This window comes from Natrix helvetica (genome assembly GCF_964273705.1).
Source record: "Natrix helvetica genome assembly, chromosome: 4".
NCBI lineage: Eukaryota > Metazoa > Chordata > Lepidosauria > Squamata > Natricidae > Natrix > Natrix helvetica.
In genome coordinates, this window is record NC_138550.1 from 54,822,326 (window position 1) to 54,838,816 (window position 16,491).

At 36.4% G+C, this 16,491-nt stretch overlaps 1 protein-coding gene across 2 annotated transcripts in view; it reads left to right on the top strand.

Annotated features, from left to right (window-relative positions):
• TTC3 (tetratricopeptide repeat domain 3) overlaps positions 1-16,491 on the top strand; it is a 68,775-nt gene that overhangs the window by 4,311 nt on the left and 47,973 nt on the right. For both annotated transcript variants that reach the window (XM_081951304.1, XM_081951303.1), the window contains 11 exons: positions 1,167-1,302; positions 1,778-1,862; positions 2,377-2,430; positions 3,942-4,068; positions 5,815-5,900; positions 6,599-6,693; positions 8,270-8,332; positions 13,403-13,457; positions 14,382-14,544; positions 14,693-14,741; positions 15,971-16,079. In XM_081951304.1, coding sequence (XP_081807430.1) covers positions 1,167-1,302; positions 1,778-1,862; positions 2,377-2,430; positions 3,942-4,068; positions 5,815-5,900; positions 6,599-6,693; positions 8,270-8,332; positions 13,403-13,457; positions 14,382-14,544; positions 14,693-14,741; positions 15,971-16,079 — 1,022 coding nt within the window. The remainder of the gene's footprint in view (positions 1-1,166; positions 1,303-1,777; positions 1,863-2,376; positions 2,431-3,941; positions 4,069-5,814; positions 5,901-6,598; positions 6,694-8,269; positions 8,333-13,402; positions 13,458-14,381; positions 14,545-14,692; positions 14,742-15,970; positions 16,080-16,491) is intronic.

Genomic DNA, 16,491 nt, shown 5'->3' on the forward strand with positions numbered 1-16,491 from the left:
CCGAACCACCGCAAAACGGTGCCTCCGACTCCCATCCCCTCCAACCGGCGCAATAGGATACCATGGTCGATGGTATCAAAAGCCGCCGAGAGGTCTAATAGGACCAGGATAGAGGAGCAACCCCTATCTCTGGCCCTCCAGAGATCATCGACCAACGCGACCAAGGCTGTCTCGGTGCTGTGCCCGGGTCGGAAGCCGGACTGGCGTGGGTCTAGATAATCGGATTCGTCTAGGTGTCGCGGGAGCTGCTGCGCCACCACATTCTCAACAACCTTCGCCACGAAGGGGAGGTTGGAGACTGGACGATAGTTAGCTAGCTCCATTGGGTCGAGCGAAGGCCTCTTGAGCAAGGGTCTCACCACCGCCTCTTTCAAGGCGGTTGGTAAGTATCCCTCACCCAGTGATGCGCTCACCAGGCCCAGGAGCCAGCCTCGTGTCACCTCCCAGGCTGCCAGTACCAGCCAGGAGGGGCACGGGTCCGTTAAACAAGTGGTGGGTCGCAGCCGTCCACGCAACCTGTCCAAATCCTCGGGGGCAACAGAGTCAAACTCCTCCCAGAGTGGTCTCTCAAGACTCGCTGTTGGCGGCTCGTCTGGTCCACTGACGGAGGTCCACCCGCTCCGGATCTGATCGATTTTGTCCTGAAGATATTCCCCAAACTCCTCTGCTCTACCCTGTAAGGGTGTCTCCCGCACCCTCTGCGATAGAAGGGAGCGAGTCACCCTAAACAGGGCGGCAGGGCGGTTATCCGCGGACGCAATAAGAGCAGCACAATGTCTACGTTTGGCCGCTCTTATTGCCACAAGGTAAGTCCGCAAATAGGCTCTTACCTGTGTTCGGTCAGATTCGGAGCGCGAGGACCTCCACCTGCTCTCTAGACATCTCCTGTGGCGCTTCATCACCCTAAGCTCTTCAGTAAACCAAGGAGCCCGGGTGGGTCGATGCCGCAGGAGAGGTCGCAAAGGCGCAACCCGGTCCAAGGCCCCAGTCGTCGCCCTATTCCAGGCAGTCACTAGGTCCTCGGAGCGGGAGCGGGACAAAGACAAGATATCAAAATATTTGACACCCACTAGTTAGATCCTTGGGCTTGGAGGATTACTAGACCTTTGTTTTTGATTTTGTCTTTCTGTGCCCCCTGCCCCGTTTTTCCCAATTTTGTGCCGTAGGTGATATCTGCCAAATGTGGTGCAGCAAACCTGTTTTTCAGCTGCAGAAATACTGTGACATAATTAAAATATGCACATTTAGACCACTTTTATTTGTACCTCATTGTGATCCCACTAAGAAATGCCATGATCCCAGGTAAAGAAATATTTATTTGCATTCTGTCTGTCCATTGTATTTTTAAAAGTTTAAACACAGAAAACCTATATATATTTTTTTTTGTAAAATCTTATGAAAATCAGTTAACAGATTATGAACAAGAAATATATTGGAGCAAGTTATTCAGAGGGACATTGAGAAGAGTAATTGTGTAAAAAACCAACTTCAGTGGCTTGAAGCACTAATCCTAAAGATACTATGCATTAAGTCCCAGAATGCAATTCTTTCATAGCAGGTATGCTGAGGATTGCCTCCACTGATTGATTGCAGGCATTTGACTTATTGAATGAATGAGGAATGAGGAATACCTGTGGTTTCAGACATAAATACAAATATAGAGCAAATCAGATACGTTGTAATGTCCTTTAATTTTTTTTTACATATTTCCAAGAGTATAGAATTTCATTAATAATGCTTAATGGATTTTAAACATCTTTTTTTCTACATTTAACAGTTGCCAATTTGATGAGCTAAATTTGGAGAAACTCTGTCAAATTGAGATTTTAGAAGATGTTACTGATATAGTAAAAAACTTTGCTGTAAGTAATTTAATTTTTTTAAGGTGTCCAAAATGTTAATGCTACATTAATCTACATTAATACAGGAATGACATAAAAAATGGCTGCATATTTCTTAAAGAACTGTGTTTCAGAAAAAATATCAATTGTCATTGTCTTTCTTAGGACTTCCAAGTTTAGTTGAAGTTAAAAAAAACTTCATATGATTGCTCTAACCTTGTAATAAATCATATGATTATTCTAGACTTTTGCATATTTGAAACTCTTAGGTCTGTAAAATATATTCCAATCGCTTTATTTTGAAAAATTGAAAGTTTGAAAAATTATTGAGCCCCAAAAATAAAAGTGAGAGTTGTATTTTAGTATATCTGAGTTTATGGTATGTAAAACAATCATGTATCAGTGGAGCTATCTATGTGTTCTGCAAGCTTAAGTACTGTGCATTCCTGCTCTCTGTAACATAAATGAGGCATTATAACCGAAAGAAAGTGTATGATTGCTCTTGCTGACAAGCCTTTTCTTCTCTTACTTCCAGGATGATCAGCTTTTCATCAATGGAATATTGACAACTGAAACTGATTTAGAGAAGGTAATTTTGGTTTGAACTATTTATTCAGATAAACTCTTTGTTTTGTTAAAATTTTGTATCTTTTTTGTTCCCCATAAGGGGCTGGCTCATGATTTAAAATACATATGTCAAATATAAAAATCCAGAATAATCATATACGTTATCTGTTATAATGAATTTGATAGAAATAAATCCAGTGTTTTGTATACATGCTTACTTATAATGCATATGCATAGTAGAGAGTTTAACATTTAACAGTTCTTATAAATTTATAGGTTGCATTGTACCTCTAACATAGATGCTGTACTCATGTGTGATCATTTAGTGTACATAGTGAACAGACTTTCACTTTTGCTTACAAAGAGCCAGTCTCTCAGAGACTTCATGCTCCTGATTCCTTATCAATAAATGTCCAAGAATGTTCTGTTCATTTCAGTAGGCCTTGCATAAGCCACAGAGGAATTTTTGTTGAGAAACCAGGCTTGTTGTGAGAATAGTATCTTTAGTATCATTTTCTTGCGGCTTTCTTTTGATGTCCTTTGTTATCACTTGTTCATAATAATCAATTATGAGCAATTCCTCAGGTTGACATCCTTACCCAGTTGTTATTCATTGAACAAATCTCACTTATTTTGGGTGCTTCACTTCAGCTATTTTAAGATTTTATACATGCTAAAAGTTACATACAAATCAATGTTTTTTGCTGTAGCTTATTAAGTTGTTTGTGAATAAATATAAAAGATTACATAAATAATCATATAAAATAACTTACTTGTATCACTACATTTTGCCACAGATGTTAAGGAGAACCAGTTTGGTCTAGTGGTTAAGGCTCCAGGCTAGAAAGCAAGAGAGCATGAATTTAAGTTCTGCCTTAGCCATGAAAGGCAGCTGGGTGACCTTGGGCTAGTCACTTCTCTCTCAGTCCAACCTACTTCACAGGGTTGTTTTGTAAGGATAATAGGAGGAGGAAGATATCTTGGATTTATTTGCTGCCTGAGTTAATTGTAAAAAATAATAAAGGCAGGATATAAATAAAATAATGTAATTAAACATTTAGATTTGGGGAATGCAGGTTGCCCATTCTTACTTGGTGCAGGAAGTATTGTTTTAAGATTTTGCTAAGTCTACTGTAGTGTATTACTGAAGGAATTCTTTGATATTTTAGTAAAAAGTATATTAGATAATATATTGCTATTAATGACTTGCAAAAGTGGTTGCATAGGACATGTTAATTTCTGTGGTTTGCTAGTATTATGTATGGTGGCAACTATAATTTAGTTAGGTTGTACTATTATATTATTTTAATATGTTGCTTATATTGATTCAATCAATAAACTAATATTGATCTTCTAAAACAGTTTAACATCTATTTTCTTAGATTAATATGTTAAATGTGAATTGTGTTTTCCTTTCTGTTACAGACAAGGTTATTAAGGAACACATTTGTGAAATGTGCTCAAATTTAATTACACTGAATATAATTATGAAGATAATTAAAATAATACTGATATTTTCCTTAATTTAAATAGGGAGTATTTATAACTTCTGAAGTTTTAGAGTGGATGAAATATGCGGATCACATTGGCATTTTACAGAAATTAAGGAAACTTGCAGATTATTGTTGTTGGTCTATCCTCAAACTGTTCTTTTCTGCATGTAAGTATACAAATGATTTAAACTTCCTATAATCAGTTTAGGAAGCATTTTTTTTCTATGAAGGAAAGAGGATTTTTGTAGTCTTAAGCTGAAATAAAAAGTTGTTAATGTAAATCTTATCTTACATATTACAGCTTTCATTCAGGGTTCCATTACAGGAAAGGCTCTTACTAACAGCTGTGTTTGATAGATGTCAGTCATTTCAAAAGTTTCCCCTGAGAGAGGAATAAGGAAATACCATTTTCTCTTAAGCTCTCTATGCTGCATCATATTATGCAGCTGCCCTTGAGGAGAAACCTTTGAAAATACTCCGAAAATGCGATTTCTGTCACCCACTTGTCAACAGATTTCTGGATCTAACTCCATATCCTCTTCTTGTACTGATTCATTTAGTGTTTACCTCATTACAGTCAAACAAACATAACATACTACTGCATATTACAACAGATTAAGAAGAAATAATGAAAATGATAGTGGGGAAAACAAGCTCTTATCTTTCTTTAGTTAAAAGCTAAATATTTAGCACTGTATTGCCCAAGCATTAAGCATTTGGATCCAGTCTTAGTTTTGCCTAATGAAGTTGCAATTATCATTAGTGATGTAATAGAACTCTTTAATATTTCTACTCTTTTTTTCAATTGAAATAATTAAAAAAATGAAATTAAAAAAAATATATTGCATTGTTAAATTTTGGTTAGATAAGTATAAAATAGATGCTGGAATTTATCATTATTTTGAATTATTTTATATAGAGGATTAGCAAAGAAAAACATATCTAATTCACTGTGATGCTTAAAACCCTTATTGTAATCCACCAGAGCAGAGTAAACTTTTGTTACATTTTACTCATAGCAGTAAGATGGGTGGCAAATAATTTTAATAAATAATTTTTTAAAAAACATTGGGATTTTTTTACAACGTGTATGAATTATTGTAAAGAATGTCTCACTTTTCTGCAGAATTCACATTGCCGGGGATTGAAATGCTCCCTTTGAGCAATGTAGGATACATCAGGATGTTTTTATTAAGTAATATAGAGTAGAATTAAGAGTTCTGAACCAGTGTTACCTTGTGCAAGCTTTTCTTATTCATTGTTGGAAATAGAATGTTTTTTTTAAAAAAATCTATGATGTATTTTATTCAAAGTATATACTGTAAGTGGAATTCACCTTAATGTAATCATCTATTTGCTTGAATTGTTTTTATTACATCTTGACAGAAAAAAAATGGAGTGCCCCAATCACAAAGGGCAAAAAGCATCTAATATTAGTGTTTGTCCATACTGCACGCAACCATAGCTGAAAAACAGTTGAGTGTTTCAGGAACTGAACTGGAATTCTGCCATTGGGCAATTGCTGTTGTGCTGGATTGCTGTGAACATCCTAGGCCCCAAAAGCTTTATTAGCTTTGCGTGATTAAATAATGGAGCTTATGTGTAACTCAGGACCTCCCATGTGATGTTACCCCCTGTGAAACTTGTAGATTTATGGCCTCTGGACATTACTACTCTATTCCATTCCATCCCATAGCTCTGAAAGCCTTTTAGTGTCCCATTGTTATTAATACAGCACTATTTGCTGCTTTTAGGAATGGTGGCTTTAGTTTTCCCATTAACTCATTTTAAATAAAGAAGAACTTAAGGCCATTTGTCCTTAAAAGGAGGTTGCACATATTTCAGTACTATACCTCTTAGCAGCAAACAATCAATGCAGTTATCTTAATTGAGCATTTTATTTCTTATTACAGATAGGTATTATATAAGTAAAGTTACTTTGGAGGACTACAATTTAGTAGAAGCCTTTGAATCTTATTATTGTGACAACTGTATGATGGTGAGTTTTTTTTAAAAAATTACAAATCACAAAAATTGAAGGCTAATTTAATAATGAGATGCATCTATCTATCTATCTATCCATCCATCCATCCTTTTCTAAGTTGCCCATTTCCATCAGAGAGGGGGTTTCGGGTGGTTTTATCTGGTCTTTGTGCTATCTATCTATAAAATATATTATCTCTGCATTATTTACATTCTTGTTTCTTTAAGAAAATATATGTGGATGCCCAACTCACTTTCACTGACTCATAATCCTTACAATGATTATAGAATGTAAACAGACATTTCAAAACAACCAAGCTAGATACCCTTATGCACAAGCTTTGATGTAATCATAGAGTGTGGGCTTTGGTTCTTCCGTTCTTCCATTCATTTCAGTAAAGTGTACCACCTTTTTACATTGTATATCTTGATCACTGCTAGAATAAATGACTTCATGCAAACCAATGTTTAAATTAGAATGAGAATGCTCACAATTTTGAAATGATTTACTGGATGATTATTTGTTATTTGTTGTTGCTATTTGATTATTACGGATATGTTTCTAATGCTCTACATTGCATAGCCCAAAAATCTTAAAATAATTAAAAAACAGCATCATTGTTCATAGAGATTTTACTGACCAAATCTTGTATATTGCAATTTGAAAATAACTTCCATTTCTTGTTAATTTTATTTTGTAATATTTTATTACAGAACAGTGAGAATATGAAAAAAAAGGGAAATGAAGCATTTGCTAAGGATAAATTTGATAGGGCAGTCACTTTCTATACAAAAGCTATAGAACTATGGTAAGGGATAAATTATGTTACTATACAAAAGCATGCTAATGTCCAGAAATTAAGTTTGGGAGAATGTAATTAGAGTAGTGTAATAAAGGAGAGAGGGAGGAATATAGTATTTTAAATTTGTAGAACTTTCTCATATAATGACATTCACATGAAAGTATAGTCTTGCTTTCAGATGGCTGATTCTTAACTCTTACGGTCAGTAGTATCTTTTCAAAGAATTGCTGTGGCCATATTAGTTGAGACCAGCATTTATTCTGACTATTAAGACCAACAAAGGATTTCTAAACATTTCAGATAGTGAATAACATTACTTGTTTACTGATTACATCTGGATTAAGAATTAACTTATGCAGTCCAGCTAAAAATAGAGTCTCCATTTTTTTCACTTGATAGCCATAATTAACTTGATCGTGCACATACATAGACAACTACTTCAATTAACTGAGGCATATCTGTCCATGATCACACTGTAGATGGGTAAGATATTCAGGTTTTGCACCAGACTACTGACAAAGACACACAATGGGATCCCCAGAAGTCCCATTGCACCTTTCTTACATCCTCCCCAGTTGATTGATATTGGAACCATTTATAATTTCCAGTTTGAACTACTGAGAAAATCAACTGGGAAATGAATAAAAAGCCAGCATATCGCATACAATTTGTATGCCCTATATGTTGTAGCTTTCCAAAAAGCTTTTCTTCTCAGTAGGAATAGAGAACAATAGAATAAAAATGGTCACTTCTGAAACCTTTGAAGTAACAATAAGTTTATGAGAAAAGATATAATAGGAAATTATTATGGTGTGTGTCTCTTTAGACATAGCTCGCAGACTAGCATACATATCAAAAGTCAGTAATTACTGCAAATTCAGCAGATGGATAAAGCATAGGCAAAATTAGATTCCAAAAAGTCAGTCCAAGATGGATAATAAGGATAAATTGAAAATGGTGCCATTAATAACACATTGTTTCCAGCAGCTTGCTAACAATTAAAGGGATTTAAAGCTTAGAGCCTACATGCATAACATGCTTTGATAAATCTTTATGACATGCCCTTCAAAAGTTGCCTTATATTTGTGATCCTGATCCCATGAATGATTATGTTCTCTAGGCTTAGACTTCATAGTGGAACTAGCTTGACCCTAAGCCCTCATCTCTGTAAGGAAAGCAAAAAATGCAATATTCCTATTGGTTCACCTTTGTTTTCATTTCAACAGTCTTCTCAGGAGAGAAAGCATAAAAGTAGATTGTCCATTAAGAATTAATTGTTTAGGGATGAGTAGTATATGCACTGTTGTTAGCAAGATCAGTTTATACAAACTGTTGTAATTCTGCTATTTAGCCATATGTTGGCTAGTAGTAAAAGCCGTGCCACTTGCATTCTCTGTCTAGAGTCAATTCTCATAAAATTTGTTCTGTAGATAATGTATTTTTTAAAAGCTGAGTATTTCTTCAAACTCAGTTTACAAATTAATTTTTTTACCTTAAAATTTCATTTGAAATAATTTATGGCTAATTGTTTTATGTTTTTCTTTATGGTTTACAAGCTAAATATTATCTAACCTTTTTTAAGGCCTGAAAATCACTTTCTTTATGGCAATCGGGCTCTCTGTTTTCTCCGAATTGGACAGTATCGGTAAGTATGGTTTCCCCCTTGTACCCGAGAGATTTGCTGGTTTGAACATATTCTTAAATCATGTTGCCACATAAGGTTGTAAATAGCAAAGGAACATTCAGTTTGTTCATTTGCAAAATTACATTATTTTACAGAGTAATTCAACATATTTTGTGCCTGCGGTTTAAATCAGAGCATAGAGAAAAGTGCACTCAGACCATAGATTATTTAACAACTATTTTGAAGTAGGGAGAGAAAAGTCATTTTTTTAAAAATGTGATAAGAATGTTTTGTGGATAATAAGTTACATTTGTAATTTGTGATTTCCAGAGAAAGTTCCCTCTGAAAATCCTTGGTGCTCTGAAACCTTGGTTGTTTTCTCCAGACCTCAGCTGTACAACAGTGCACAATTGATGTTATCTACTTGGGCAATAAAACATCTGAAAGAAAACAACCAAGCTCAGAGATCACCAAGGACTCCTCATTTCAGTTCTGAGCTACAAATGTTCTTCTCCATAGTTCTCTTTTTAAAAATGTTTAATTCTGGAATTCACATCTTAGAGATGTTCAGGGTTTATGTAATTGGTACCTATCAGTGCAGAAGGACAACATTCACTTTAAAAAATAATATCCCATTAAATATAGTCAATCTTCATTGAGACCATTGTGTAAAACAATAAAGAAGCCTTTATAAATATAATTATTATCGTTTATCGCTTTTTTAAAAAAGCTTCATTTATCTTTTTTAGTCTATCTTAATAAATGAGACAAAAAAGTAAATATCAATAGCTACAATTCAAAAACTACAGAACTAGTTGAATTTACTATTTTGAAAGAAGTGTTCAAAAACATATAATACAAAAATATAAAATAGAAATAGAAAGATATTTTGGATTGTTGGCCAATTTCAACACTGCTTTAGCAAAATAGTAAATTTTCTGCTGATGTCTTTATCTAAAGGTGACCTTGTATAGCCATGCCTCCCTGTCAATTATATACCATCCTCCATAATTGAACTGCTGTGGGTGGGGACTTTCTGGAAAAGGGGGGATTTAAATAGGATTGACAGACAGAAAGAAAGATAAGGAAGTAGATTAAAAAGCTGCAAACTCCTTTGATTCTTGAAAAATCTGGCTGAGGGAGCCAACTCTTTCTTTTATGAGAAAGGCAGAGTGGAATGTTATGACCTTCAGCCTTCAATGAAGGGGAATAAAAGCCAAGCTACTTTATCTGAGTCTTGGCAGAGTAGAGAAAAGAAAAGATCTAGGTGACAGTGTTCTTTAAGTTACTTGCCCTATTTCTTCTTTCCTTATCCAATCAAAGTAAAAACTTTCAGGCAAAGTAAAGGGGTTATTGGCAAGTTTTTGTCGTACAACATTTGTCTCAGAACAAACAGCATGGAATACTGTACTTACCATTATTCAAAACACAGTATATCAGCAATTAGGTACAAAGAGTACCTACCAGTACAAGAACAATGAGTGCATGTTAATCGTATTGTGTCAGACTCTTGTCAAAATCCAATTCTCAGCAGGATGAAACTGATTTTGCCTAACAACTAAATGATTGCTGGGGAAATCCAAGACATATTTCCAACAGATATAGCAAAGCCAAACGAACTTTTGCTAGTTATATCTTTTCTCACACTTGCTTATCGCTGTAAATAAAACTTTGTTTCAAAGTCAAAATGCTGGAAAAACCTTGTTTCTTATTTGAAATCACAGTTTTGCACTCAAGCTGCAATATTTCATGAAATTTGATAATTAAAATGTTTTGCAGACCCCAGTGTGCTCATTCATCGGACACTGCAACATTAAACATATCTATTAGCAAAGGCAACTTGGGGGAAAAACATGTAAATTTTATAGATGTGAAATTGTATTGGTGTTCTGGAGAATTGTGCTATTTTTCTATATTTTTCTGGTGAAGATTGCTTCTTTTTCTATCTGGATGACTAAGGAAAATTTTGAAAAATTGAGAATGAACAGGAACATATAACCTTCCCAAAGGAAGGTACCGATACTCCTCTACTTATAATCAGTCACTTAGTGATGGTGAAAGTTACAACATTCATCTTTATGACTTAGAATCTTCATGACTCTCCCAGTTATCCCACCATCCCATCCCCACAGTCATTGGGCCAGATTCCTCCCCACACTGGGTCGCCTCAGGCCTTAAGTCTGTTTCCCAAGCATCTGAGTCCCCTACACTTCTCACTACCACCCATTATACATCTTACACTTACCTTTTTGGAGATCTCTGGCGTGCCAGACTACATGTTGGGGAAGGAGGATAGACTACTCTGTCCTGCAGTATCCCTGGGCCATTTGGCTGCATCTCAGAAGTGCCCACCATTTTCAGAGTAGTCAATTCCTTATGACTGTGCCAAAATGACCGCTTCTGGGATGCAGCCATGAATATCAGAGACAATGTAACCCACTCTGCTTCCCTAACACAGTCTGCATAGCTTTGTCCCTGGGCCGTGTGGCTGCATCCCAGAAGCAGCTGCTATTTTGGAGCGGCACAATTTCCTGCCGCCACTCTGAAAATAGCAGCTGCGTCCAGGACACAGCCACAAGGTCCAGGGACCCTATGGGATGATGGAGTGTCCTGCCCTCACACAACACAAAGTCCAAAGCTCTTAAAATCTTAAGTGAACAATAGGGGGTGGGTGGTGGGGGAAAGTGAGTAGAAAGTAGGCTTTGGGGGGATGGGAATCAGAGCACAGGAGGTCTCGGGATGGGAGAGGCCTTGGGAGACCGAGGGCTGGCAGACCTCTGCCTGGTTGGCCTCCCAGGACTTTCCCCACCCTGAGGAATCTTTTGCTCTGCTTAATGACCTGCATGGTCATTTAATGACAGTCCGCAGAATTGTCTGGGACGCTACACATCCTCTTCACAACCTGTTTTCCTTGTTATGTTCTGAGGGGAGGCTTTGTAGTATCTAAAGCAAAACATCCAGATTCAGTCAGTTTTGTTCCATACAGCATCAAACTTGTGAACTCACAAGCTTCCTCTTTCTGCTATGTATTCAAGATGGACAGTGATTAATCTATATATATAAAAGCCAAATACCATTCACACATCATGAAATCTCCAGAACCATAAAGCCTACAAACTTGAATTTTGTTACATATGTTCTTCTTGGCTTCTAAGTGCTCACTAAGAAGGGATTTTTCAAAATGACCATCAGATAGTATTTTTAATGCAGTAATTAACATGCTCTGGTGCTAAGGAGTTCTCCCCACCTGAAAAGAACTCTGTTCCAACTGCCAGTTGCCTCAAATTCCGTTACCTCAGTTCAAACTGGCAGATGTTCCACTACAGCAGTGTTTCTCAAATAGTGGGGCGTGCCCCCCAGGGGGGGCGCGAGGCTCCGTAAAGGGGGGCTCGTTTGACGTGCAGCAGCTGGCTGGGAGGGCTTCCACCACCACCGTCCAGCGACTGCCGCAGCGCAGCTGGGAAGAAAAGAAAGGGGAAGGGACAGGCCGCCGTCTCCGGATCGATCACGGGGTCCTTGCACAGCCTCTGAAGGGTCGATGGATACCCTGTCCTGCTTGTGAGGCACGCGGCGCGGTGGTGCCTTTGGAAGTGCCGCGAAGCCAGCATGTGGACTGGGTAGGAAGTGTGAGTCTGCAGTCAATTCCCGATGGGGGTGGCGAGGACGATCACAGTGGCACTTGACGTGCCTTTTGTCCTGACGGTCTTTTCCCGCCCCCATCGGGCAGGATTGAATCCTCGTAATCTGCTTTTTACAGCTCATCTGCGGAAGAGGTTCCGCTTCTAGGTTCAGGGAGCTCCAGCTGAACGGTGCGGAGGCAGGGGTGGGATCCAGAGCCGAGTCCCCGAGCGCCGGCTGGGAGAAGCTGACTAGAAGGGAAGGGGGATGCGTTGTTGGCTAGCTTGCATTTTATGGATAAGAATTTATGTGAGTCTGATTACGGGGAGTAGTCCCTCTAAGGCGGGGGGGGGGGGCGCAAAATGTTTTCTTCTTCCTAGGGGGGGCATGACAGAAAATAATTGAGAAGCACTGCACTACAGTCAGGAACAGTCGGTACCTCACCAAAATGTCTATGCTTTCCACTCATGGAACTGCTTCTGGACTCCAGGAGGTATATTTCCTTATGTGTTTCAATCACCAACATGTGTTTCAATCACCGACCACCACTGAGCCAACGGAATGAACCGGAATGAACCAGATTTCTCCTGCATTGCCCGATCATATAGTTTCGTTGCGAAGCACGGGTATCCAGCTAGTATTTATATATATTTATACATTAGGGTGTAGGTATATAGATATGTATGTATATAGCATATCTATGTGTGTGTTATGTATGTGCACACTTTTGAGAGCAGTCAACAGAATTTCATTTTTAATGTGTGCCAAAGTGCCCAGGGAAAAAAATGGCAATAAAGATTACCGTATCTTATCAGGGTGAACAAGGATGGGGACTGTTAAATGAAGTGACCATGTGATCACTTCACTTAACAATCGTCATGCTTGCGACTGTAATGGGCAGGTTTCCATTATGATCATAGGTCAGTGACTGACTGTATTGGTTCAGCTTTGGTGTGGAAGACAGTATTAGAGTTTAGAATATCCTTAATTGTATGTTATGTAAAATATTCTGAAATTGGTTTTTGTGCCCTAATTCTCTAATGCATGACATAGAAAACTGCATTACAAATACAATTTTAATTGATATTAATTTGGTTTTCCATTAATTTATTTGTGTTTTGATGTGTTCTGAAAAATACTAGCGGAACTGAAATTCACAATAAAAGAAAAAAGTGAAACTTAAGTATCTTTCCCCCCAAAAAACTATTACGCTATGAGAAGAATGAAGCCTTTTAATTCTTCCAAGGTTGGTTTGAGAAGGCAGAGCCATCTTCTGTCTTAGTGAAGTTAGAATATTCCAGAAGAACAGAAAACTATTACAGTCATGAAGATGGCTTTTCCTGCTCTCAAAATGGAACTTTATAAATGATAATTTTTTCTCAGGTTTATTAAAATTTTGTCGTTTGAAAATATTTTAAATTTGAATGAAAGCATTTTACTGAATTGTTTGTGCCAAATATGTTTTTGTTTTAGGAAAGCTTTGTGTGATGGAAAGAGAGCCATTATTTTGAAGCCCTCTTGGCCTAAGGTTAGTTGCACTTATCCTATAAATTTGTTTTGCTATTATTCAAGTTTGAGATTATACATGAAAAGAATTTAGTAATGATGTTTCCATTGTATTTAATCCTGTCAATTCTGGAAGTTATGGGTTCTGAGAGCAATCCATTTCTAGCAGTATGAGGACATGCAGAATAAAATATACTGAATTATTATGTCTCCTGATGATTAATGATGATATCATTAATAATATCATTAAAACAGTTGGTTGTTTATGTGCAGATGTTTTTAAATGAGAGGCCCCAAGAAAGAAGCATATAAAGCAATTATAATTTAGATATTAATATAGATTCTTGAATAATCCAATTGCGCCAATGCAAAGTTGACAAAATGCCATAGTAGATACTGTGTGTTTCCTTGAAAATAAGACAGGGTCTTATTTTCTTTTGACTCCCGATTTTGGCCTTATTTTCGGGGAAGTATTATTTTTGAGGTACAGGAGGCGGCCAGCGTGGTCACCTCATGGCTGCTGCTGTGTTGCAATATTTTTGGGGAGGGATTATTTTTTGGGGGGAGGGGGGCTTATTTTAGTGCATGCGCTCAAAAGCCCGATTGGGCTTATTATCTGGGGAGGTCTTATTTTCGGGGAAACGGTATGTATTCTGTAGCTCACTCTAAGATCAATACAACTATAACTGCAGTTGTTGTACTCCCAAATCCTTCATTTACATACTTGGATATTTTTATTAGAATAGCAACTGGGTAAATGAAATAGTGTTAACATTTAGTCAGCAGTCTAGTGCAAGTTTATGTCTGTATATAATATTGAACTTAATTTCTTTTTGCGCTCAGTGACATAGGATTGGGTTGCAGTATAAAGTAACTAGCAAATTAAGAAATGTTAATGTTTGATGCCCTTTTATTTTAAAATGATATTAAATTCCACTTTTTGTAGGGACATTATCGATTTTGTGATGCTTTATCATTCTTGGGTGAGCATAGAAAGGCATTAGAAGCCAATGAGAGAGGTCAAGTCCTGTGCAGAGAGAATCCTGAAGGAGTGAAGGGTCTTATTGAGCAACATGAGAAGCTTAAAAACCAAATGGAAGAAGCTAGAGGTAACCATATCTTTGTTTAAAGTATTTCTTTTTATTATTAATTCAATTCATAAAATAAATATTGAATGAAAATCAAATTAATGAAATAAAAGTTAAAATTGTGGGTTCTGTATGATGCGAGTTACTCAGGTTTTTTAATTGCATTTAGGTATAAAGAAAAATAAATACAGACTGAAAAAACAAGTGTTGCAGAAAAAGTAAGTTTAATTCAAAATTCACATTTCTAAGTAAATGGGAACCTAGTAATAACTGTTTGAAACGAATTGTTTGAAACGAGATGGGTGGCAAATTTAATAAATAAAATTATTAATTTTTATTCAGTAAATCTCAATTATTACAGATTTGTTAAAGACCAATTTTTGTGTTAATACCCATACTTAACTTATAAGTGTACACTTATATATTCTTTGTATATTTTACCCCCTTCGGGTAAGCAATATTTACCAATGGTCAAAAAGAAATAAGTAATGGACAAAAGTAATTGAAGGGAAGAGGTAAAAGAAAGGGAATCTAATATTACACCCACACCATTTACTATATCCATACTTTTCTATTCTTGAGGACCATCCTTGCTTCCACTAGGTCTATAAACCGATTGATAAATTGCCTTTGTTCTTTAACTCTGTTTTTTGGAAAATGTCATGAACACCACCCTACCATGATTTTTCCTGTCTATCTTTTCCTCTTGATCCATTCACCTACTCTTCACATATTTCTTCTGTAATTTAATCCTAAAACATTCTCTCTATATAAGAGAGATAGTTTGGCTAATGGTTAAGGCACCAGGCTAGAAAGCAGGAGACTGTGAGTTCTAGTTCCACCTTAACTATGAAAACTAGCTGGGTAATCTTGGGCCAATCACTCAGCTCGACCCATTTCCCAGGGTTTTTGTGGGAGAAATAGGAGGAGGAAGGAGTAGTGTGTGTGCTCACCATCTTGAGTTATTTGTAAAAAATAATAAAGATGGATATAAATAATAAATAATAAGTATTTCCTTATACTGGTATTTATTTCATAATGTCATTCTTCACCCTCTCTGGGTTTACCCAATTCCCATTTCTGTATAACAAAGTCAGCAGAATGAATATATATTTTCATTTTTTTCTTTAGTTGCATACTCCATATACAATACATCCCTTTTCTGTTTCTATCAATATTTGCATGTTTTAAAATTTCTCAGTGCTCCCCATTTTAATAAATATTTATCAAAGATTTTATTAACATGAACTCAGACAACCCAAGAAAATCACTTACTCCTCTGTTTGAATATTATTTATTTTATTAACAAAGATTAGTTATATCATACTTCTGGTTGGTAACATACCTCATGATACTATTGTATATTTATAGATTATTTAAATATTAATTGTCTTAATCTTTGAAATTTATTTTTATTTATGTATTTGTGCTTGATTAATTCCATTAGTTCTTCAGAGTATGTGTCAGTTGGTAATCAAGAATCAAAAAAATCTCACAACGATAACAAAAAACTATGTGATTCTCATCACCATCCTAGCCAGCAGAAGCAAACAAATGTAAGTTATCAATCAATGTATTAATGAAATAATATAAAAGTGATCTTGAGACTAGAGAAGGAGTGACTGAGTTGTAAAGGGAGAGCTCTACAAAAAGATTACTTTGTCATGAGAAATAGGAAAATAGGAAAAAAAAAATCCACCTCAAATTTGTCAAATATAAAACGAAACAGAGAAACTTAGATAGACTTGCAAAACTGATGTTCGCAAGGTAAAAACAGAGGTGTTGCAGGGATTTCAGGAATGCTATTTGTTGCACTATGGTGGAATAACAGAATCTTGAAAACCTCGTGTTACAAACGAAACTTATGGAACAATGCTAGGCAAATATTCTGGGGAATTTATTTCATTTTTATCTTTCAAAAATAAGGAAGCTGGAAGGCCATTACAGACTACAAGATTGTGAACAAAT